General features: G+C 46.3%; 4 protein-coding genes across 4 annotated transcripts; 2 read left to right on the plus strand and 2 right to left on the minus strand.

Moving 5' to 3' along the window:
• Positions 1-397: 397 nt before the first annotated feature.
• Positions 398-887, plus strand: T069G_03617 (uncharacterized protein; the record flags this gene model as incomplete). Its single annotated transcript, XM_056170827.1, has 3 exons — positions 398-469; positions 533-647; positions 706-887. The coding sequence occupies 3 exons, from the start codon at positions 398-400 to the stop codon at positions 885-887; spliced, it is 369 nt and encodes a 122-aa protein (XP_056031719.1).
• Positions 888-1,388: 501 nt separating this feature from the next.
• T069G_03618 (NADPH-dependent FMN reductase domain-containing protein) lies at positions 1,389-2,346 on the plus strand (the record flags this gene model as incomplete). Its single annotated transcript, XM_056170828.1, has 3 exons — positions 1,389-1,672; positions 1,727-1,925; positions 1,981-2,346. The coding sequence occupies 3 exons, from the start codon at positions 1,389-1,391 to the stop codon at positions 2,344-2,346; spliced, it is 849 nt and encodes a 282-aa protein (XP_056031720.1).
• Positions 2,347-2,593: 247 nt separating this feature from the next.
• T069G_03619 (methyltransferase domain-containing protein) lies at positions 2,594-3,692 on the minus strand (the record flags this gene model as incomplete). The annotated part of the gene is made up of 5 exons (XM_056170829.1): positions 2,594-2,625; positions 2,679-2,873; positions 2,933-3,275; positions 3,338-3,442; positions 3,501-3,692. 5 exons carry the CDS (start codon positions 3,690-3,692, stop codon positions 2,594-2,596), a joined length of 867 nt encoding a protein of 288 aa, XP_056031721.1.
• A 2,277-nt stretch (positions 3,693-5,969) lies between these two features.
• T069G_03620 (pyridine nucleotide-disulfide oxidoreductase domain-containing protein) lies at positions 5,970-7,220 on the minus strand (the record flags this gene model as incomplete). The annotated part of the gene is made up of 1 exon (XM_056170830.1): positions 5,970-7,220. The coding sequence occupies one exon, from the start codon at positions 7,218-7,220 to the stop codon at positions 5,970-5,972; it is 1,251 nt and encodes a 416-aa protein (XP_056031722.1).
• Between the last annotated feature and the right edge of the window lie 1,056 nt (positions 7,221-8,276).

Below are 8,276 nucleotides of genomic sequence, written 5' to 3' on the forward strand. Positions count from 1 at the left end.
TCTCTGGTCATATTAGTGATGAGAATGACTCTCGGAATATTTTATCGCTTTTTTTTTCTCTTTTCCTTAGTTTTTGTTGAACAATGCCAAGGCGTTCTAGATGGGGTTGTCACACCCCCTAGCTGTCATTGGATGCCCGACCATCTCTAGGAACAAGAAGTCTCAATAGATGTATCATTTATGACTTGCTGCAATGAGACCTTCTAAAAGCTGGTTTCCCGCAACTAAATGACGCCCTTTTGTCAAGATTTCTGACTTTAGGACCATTTCTAACAAGCAGTTATTTTACCAAGAGATAATGACTTCGATGAATGCACCTGAGGTGCCATGGCACGCAGCTTTTCCCTCACCGAAGAGACAAGAGCCCGAGACATTGACGCGGGGAGAAGTTCTCAAGATGATGAAAGAAGACGAAAGCGTGGCTGGGAAAGACTACTTGCTGATTGATCTAAGGAGAACCGACCATCAAGTATGTTGCAGCCTCGAATAGCTCGTAATCGGCTGTTCTCTACTGACGAGAGCCTGAATTCAGGGTGGCACTATCCGGGGCTCCATCAATCTTCCCGCGCAAAGTTTATACCCAGCTCTGCCAACAGTCTACAATATGATCAAAGCCGCCGGAATTCGGAGGGTCATATGGTACTGCTGTAAGTTTATCCTTGGCTTTGTGGGGTGATAGCCGGACTAATGACTCGAAATGGATAGCATCCTCTCGTGGCCGGGGCACCCGTGCTGCTTGCTGGTTTAGTGATTATCTAGAAGAGAAAGGAGATACGAGTACTCAAAGCCTTATTCTTCTAGATGGAATCAAAGGATGGGCGAAAGGAGGCGCTGAATACGTAGAATGTATTGATGACTATGACCACGCTTACTGGGAGAGTCAGTAGGGTTGCCTAGACCGCTGGTGGTGGGAAGCTATAGAAATCCTGACTTTTTATTGAGAAGAAGGAAGCACCTACTTACTTATTTTACAGAGATAATGAACATTGTACGTCACCGGCCACTAATACACTACAAGAGGCTGTTTCTTGAGTTAGGATGAGACATTGAATGGGGTGGAGCATTAGAACCATGAACAAGGCGTATAATTAACATCGATGAGCCCCAGTAAGCCTGCCAATTAGCAAAGCGACCCTTATTATTAGCGCCTAATACTGATGTTGACTCGAGTATATAAGAATACGGGATACGGCAGTGCTCTCTGGCCACAGCGAAGTCAGTTCCACCTCACAGCCCAAGTAATGAATTGGACTAACTTCCTTTGTGCTTTTGTCGCCCGCCAGAGCCAAAATTTGACATTGTTACACCATCACTTACGACATAGCTTGAGGCTTGGAAATATTTATCCAGAACCAAGAAGGCGCTCTCTATCGCGAGCTCGTCTTATCATGAACGGACACGGAGATTTGAACAATACACACGCTGCTAGGGCGACTAATATACTAGAAGTTGACCCCAAGTTTAGCAATAAGTCGCTGGCTGTCGATGCCCACGAAGATGAAGCTTCTATTCGGAAACACTACCGGCCGTTCCTATTGCCCACAGCTACGGGGGACGACTGGGTGGCGGATTTGGAACTGGCTACGACGTTGAAAATGGTTGAGTCAGAAATTCTCGATAAAAAGCAAGATCGCCTTCGAATCCTCGTTTTATACGGAAGTTTGAGAAACAGGTGAGCGCACTAGCGAATTTGTTTCAAAATTTTACTACTGACACAGCGACACAGATCTTTTTCTCGCCTTTTGGCCTATGAAGCATCACGTATTCTGTTTCGCCTTGGTTGCGATGTCCGCGTATATGATCCATCTGGCCTACCGCAAAAAGATGATGTGCAGCATGACCACCCAAAAGTTCAAGAACTACGTGAGCTGAGTAAATGGAGTGATGGGCACCTTTGGGTCAGCCCGGAACAGCACGGAAACCTAGTGAGTTCATACACTGAACAGAATTGACAGTGCAGCTGGTTCTAAATTCTGGCAGACAGGTTTGTTCAAACAGCAGATAGACTGGATTCCGTTGTCGTCTGGCTCCGTACGGCCTACTCAGGGCAGGACCCTGGCCATTGCGCAGGTCAGTGGTGGCTCACAGTCGTTCAACGCTGTCAATTCGTTACGGATTCTGGGGCGCTGGATGCGCATGTTCACCATACCGAACCAGAGCTCTGTTCCAAAAGCTTATACCCAGTTTACCTCTGAGGCAGAGGGTAGCCGCATGATTCCCAGCTCCAACCGCAATCGTCTTGTGGATTGCATGGAGGAGCTGGTAAAGTACACAATAGTCATGCGTCCTCATTTTGAGTTATTTGGAGATCGATATAGTGAGCGCGAAGAAAGAAGGCAAAAATAGGCAGTGCAAGTATAGACTCTGTTAGGATACACAAGAGTCATTCAACGCCGAGTCTTATGGGAACTAGATTGCGCCCGCCTGATAAGAAAATTGCAGATACGAATTCATCGTGTGATTTCATAGAGGAGTTTAGAAATGCGTACATAACTAGATCATTGGTAATCAAGGGCCAGCCGAATTATGCATTTCCCACAATGGTATCTTTGCAACCTGAGGTGCGATCTCCACTATGAATGTTTGATGGACATCAATCTTTGATGGCGAATATCTTGTACGAAGCTATGGAAAAATTTTAATTCATGGAGATAACAGAAATGAGAGGGCCAACTCACCAGTCCATTCATTGAAGTCAATGTCTCGAACATTGACCGCGTCACTTTCGGTCGGCCTGCAACCGGTATCTGTGCAGCAACCTCTGTCCTGTTCCGCAGAATCAGAGTTGCAAGCGGGGAGACTGTTGGAGCAGTTATCGGATGTCTCATTATGATAGACATTCAAATCGTTTCCCGAATCCTGTATGACGATGCCTAGGTAGATTACCCAGTTAGCAAGAAATATCCCCATCTAAAAACCTCGCTTCACAAACCATTGAAGCCGGCTTCTTTCAGGTACTTCTCGTACATCCCCACCTCGCTTGCTCCGGCAATGCAGCCGACGTACAAAGCCATGCTCTTCTTGATAGTATCTGGCAGCGGGCCCTTGGCAAGAATGTCCGAAATGGCAACCCGTCCACCCGTTTTCAAGAGACGAAACATCTCATTAAAAGCGAGCTGCTTCTCCTCTTCGGGGACAAGATTGACGACGCAATTGGAGATGATGCAATCCGCGATGCCGTCTTCGAGAGCAATGCGCGTGATCTGAGACCGGACGAACTCAACATTTTTCTGGCCCCATGAAGCCTTTAGTGCCTCTGCCTTTTTAAGCATATCCTATGTAAAAAAGAAACCATGTATTAGATAGACAGCTCATGATCGTGGGGTTTTGAACTGACCTCGTTCATGTCCACGCCAATAACCCTGCCGCTTTCCCCTACTTTTCGCGCGGCGAGGAAGACATCAAAACCAGCACCGCTTCCAAGATCAATCACGGTTTCTCCCTGTATTATTCATGAGCGATAATATTAAAAATGGATTCTTGCTTCGACAATTACGCACTTCACGCAGAGTCGCGATCGCGAGAGGATTGCCACAAGAGAGGCCCAAGTTGGCATCCTGAGGAATATCTGCCAATTCCTCCTTTGTATACCCAAATGCTTTCGCCACAGAATCGGCATATCGAACTTCTACTCCTCCTGCAGCGGCTGAGTACCGCTTGCCAACTTCGGTGTAAATGTCTTGAACGTTCATTGCTGATGAGATGCTAGTTAGCGTTGCTGCTGGATGGCTTTGAAGGACGACAGCTTTGAAGAAATAGCTATGGCCTTCTTATACCTGGACTCAACAACTATTATTCATCAATATACCCGCATTGTGAAGCCTTAAAAGATGGTTTACACATATCCGTCGGGAATCGTATGGAGAGTCACTCATTTTTTGCCTAATCGAGAACTTCTCTGGGCATTTGGGGCCTCTGTCGGGGCGCTGTTGATGATGCCTGCGCTATTCTCGAAATAGTAAGAAATCGGTATGTCATCGCGCCCCTCACCTCTTGCGTCTCTTTGCCGCCCTAAATGGAAGAAACAAATGCTCTTTCTTAATTCTCCGTCTTTCTGCATGGTCAATTGTCACATAGACAAGCATCAAAACAATATTGCGTCAAATGACTGACTTACTTGGCTGTTCAAAGGTCGAAGGAGTATCTACAATGTCTGGTTCCCCGCCTTCAACCATGATATGCAAGTGGTCATCCAAATCTCCGAAACAAAAGGCGACTCGAATTCGGAACAATCAGCGGAGACATCGGGCCAAAGTCAAAACTCATATATCTACTCTTGAAGCTGAACTGGCAGAGTCGCAGAGGCAGTTGATTGCCGCCGAGCATCGCATCACGGCGCTTACGGCTGAAGTGGAACGGCTACTGAAAGAGGCAAGAAGAGAGCCCGCTCTCGGGAGTGTTTCGCCCGTATCGGAAGCTTCTTGCCGCTGCCCTTGGAACAGCCAGAGACAACTGAGCAATTCTCTATCCTGCAAACAGAATACCCCGGTAGACCTACCGTTTGACACGCCAGTTATTCCAAACTCCATGTTAATAGACAATACCAGCGCTCATCCAGGGATAAACTTTGGGGACGCTATGGAGAAGAACGACTTGACGCTCGCTGTAGCTTTTATAGCCCAATATGACTGTCAGAATCTGCCACCGCCGCAGCCTGGCGAATCGACAACAGATTGCGTTGCTGCATATGGAATCATTGAGCAACAAAACTTTAAGGGTGTTGACATGGAAGCTATTCATCAGCGGCTCCAGTCAGGATACAGAAGAGCCAAAAGACCCGGGGATGGATGTACGGTTGCAAACAGCCTCCTTTACAGCATCATCAGCTATCTTAGCCCAGTATAACACACGGCACCAATATGTTTTTCCAAATAGCTTTTAGTATGTACAACGCCTTCAAGAGATCAATTACAGCGTTTCAATAGTTATGTCATGAAAAGTTGGTTCTATGGGGATGTCATGGCTTTAACCATTTATGGTGGAATATTTGGAGACTTAGACGTTGTTGCATTCCTTGGTAGAGAAGCCAATGTTTGGTAGCCGAGTCATGTACGCTAGGTCCACCTTTTTACCGAGCTCGTGAGCGTTACTTTTCCTTTCTAGAAAATACCCGTATGATGATTACCAGCAATTGGTGGCTCTACCATCTTGGCTAACCCACCTTGTTCGTCTACCATGTGCTGTGAAGATCTCCGCATACTCGCCAGTTTACAGAATCTACCAACACCTAAATAACGCAGACTGGCATTAAATACAGTAATACATATATAGAAAAACTTGAAGAGCTGGTAATGCCCCGTGGGGAAGTATCTCCACTTGTTAGGCTTTGAGTCTGGGAACTCCGCATTTCCCCAAATCCCAGCTCTTCCCCGTCAGCCCCCCGGTATCTCGAAACGCGTTTAAATCGGCTTTAGCATACGAGTATGTACGTTCTTTTAGACACGGCACTGGAGACGCCATAAACTAGCTTGTCCGCCATTATATATGGAGACCTGATCTGAGCTCTCAGCTGGATCTTGGAACGGCTTCGAACTAAAAGACGGCCAGATCGACAATCGTGATCAGTCCTCGTTATCTATTGTTCATTAAAGTTTTGCGAGTCGTGTGCCCTTAGGTCTTCTATTTTTGTTACGGGATTTTATCTATTCTCAACAATCTCATTGTAAGCGGCTTTGAATCTGAGCTACGCAATGAGTACGAATATCTTTACCCATTCAATTACAAAACCTTCCTATCAATTGGTGAAAATATCATGATTATTTCATGGTAGTCTGTATCCCAGGCTCAGATATTATGGAAGGTATTGCTTTTCAACGCCAAATTAATATTTCTCGCTATCGGCTATATGATTGATAGGCCAAGTCAGTTGGTAGCTGGGTATGCCTTCATGTCCAGCCACCTGATTGTTAAGCCTTCGGGTAACCACCAAGCAATCTGCAGACCTGTCATTACAAGGCTAGTACGAGGTACTAGTTGCGAATGATTTCTCTTCCATCCAACCAATCCATAAACCATGCATAGCCCATCAAGATCTTCCTTCGCCATGACCGGGTCCAGAAAAAGTTGCCAGATCTCCAACTAAGCCATGCTCCATAACCCGTATACTCACGTTTTCCTTGGACTACACCGTCCCATCGTCCAGTGTATGTCACCAGAGAGCGCTGTTTGTACTCAAACGGGGCTTTAGCATTCTTGTTGAGCAGGTTGATGATATAATCTGCTTTTTGAATCGCAACTTCAGCGGTTGTTGGGAGGGTCCCGCCTTCAATATCTCCCGCATCTCCCAATGCGAATACATTCGGCAGGACGGTGCCATCTGGTGCGAAAGCATTGAGGTGGTCATCTGTCAGGATCCGGACCAATCCTCTCTCCGTCTTACGAAGGTTCAATTGGTCAATTAGAGGAACAGACTTGTTTCCAGTGGCCCAAATGAGCATACCGTAGCCGGTAGCCCCATCCTCTTGAGTTTCAATCGTATTGGGGGTAACTTTGAGGATGTGCGTGTTCGTCTTAACGTTGACTTTGCCGGTTTTCAGGGCGGTGCAAGCGTATTCTGCCAGTTTTTGATCGAATGGTGCCAGAATCTGAGGAGCCACGTCATACACAGAGACAGACGCCTTGCCCTTCAAGTGGGGAAACAAGACTCCAACGTCTCCGTCAAACAAATCGGTTAGCTCAGCTGCGACCTCGATACCAGTAGGACCGCCACCAACAATAGCCACGTGCAGCAGTTGCCTCTGACGGTCTTCCGATGTTCCTGGAAGTGAGGCCATTTCAAGAATGTCGTTCAAGCGGCTACGAACTGCGTTCGCGTTGGCAACATTCTTGACAAAGATGGCATTCTCCGCCACACCAGGGATGCCGAAAGTGTTGCTGCGGCATCCCGGTACAAGAATAACCTTGTCGTATTCGACATTAAAACGCTCATCCTTGAGCTCCTCGAAAGCTGGTTGACAAATGAGGGTTTGAGAGTCAAAATCGATGTCGACAACCGTAGCCTTGATGTATTTTGCATGGAAATCCCTGCGCCGAAGGGGCTCATGTGCCAATCGAGGGTCAAACAGTCCGCAAGCAGCACTTGCCAACAGTGGAGTAACTGCAGAAGTATTTTCTGGCGAAATCAAAGTGACATCGTACTTTCTGTGATCGATACCGTAGCCCAGGCTATAGCCAGCCCAGCCACTTCCAATAACAACGACTCTTTCTTTCTGTGCGGCCATGATTGAGTTGAGGATGTAGACAAACTAACAGTGGTTGTTGAGTTATGGAATTGATGGAGAGCTCTCATCAGGACACGTCCAATTTATATACATTTGAAGAGGAGAGCGATCAACAAGATGCATGCATGGGGTTAAGAAACTAATGGCATTAAAGTTCGACGCAATTACTGCGTCCTGACGTCACAAAAGCAACAAATACGATCCCTAAAGAGGAAAAGACAATTAAAAAACCAGCATATTGATCAATTAAGAGATGACTTGGAAACATATAGAGCTGATAGTAAGTTATTGTGACTCTACTTCTGACATAGTAGGTTTTGCTTAGCGGAAGCGAGTTACAAGCTACCCACGAATAGCTTAAGCTATAGTTACAACTGCCGGGCACAGTGGCGAAAAAGTAGCTTCTCCTTTTTTTCTTGGCAAATCTTTCAGCTGTATGGTGCAGCGATAAGAGGAATCGCGATTTGTTCGGGGGTTTTGAATCTTGAATGCGGATACCGAAAGCCGAATCTATGAGGAAGAAAGGGAAGAGTGGGGATTGGATTCCTGAGATAATTCGGGGTCGTGGCTGAGAATATTACCTAATTGCCCTGTCGGGTAAAAGAATAAGCGTCTGTCGGGGAAAAAAGGTAGCGATATCTAACAAGAAACAGAGCCTTGATGGCAAAAACTTTGCACATGAATCATGTTGTGAATCAGACATCGATACTAGGTTTGTTAGTAGACTCATAGGTACAGTTGCTAAAGGACACGCCGTGGTTCTGGATTCAAAGATTCAATGTTGGCGGATGGACTAGGCTGGATGCTCAGGCAATGTGAGGGTCACCCAACTTAGTACACGTATTAGTGGAGAGTATCAGGTGCCGGGATTCAATCAGAACATAACATTTACAACGGCTTATCTAAAATTTTTAAATACGGGGTTATCATTTTTGGATCGATCAAGAGTGATGGTCGCTGTCTGTTTCCTTGTGAATGTGCTTGTGTGCGTTGCCTTTATACTAAGCGATTGCTGATTGGTGGCCCTCTTAATCCGGAGATACGCACCAGTGTCAC

This window comes from Trichoderma breve, chromosome 2 (assembly GCF_028502605.1).
Source record: "Trichoderma breve strain T069 chromosome 2, whole genome shotgun sequence".
In the NCBI taxonomy this organism is placed as follows: Eukaryota; Fungi; Ascomycota; class Sordariomycetes; order Hypocreales; family Hypocreaceae; genus Trichoderma; species Trichoderma breve.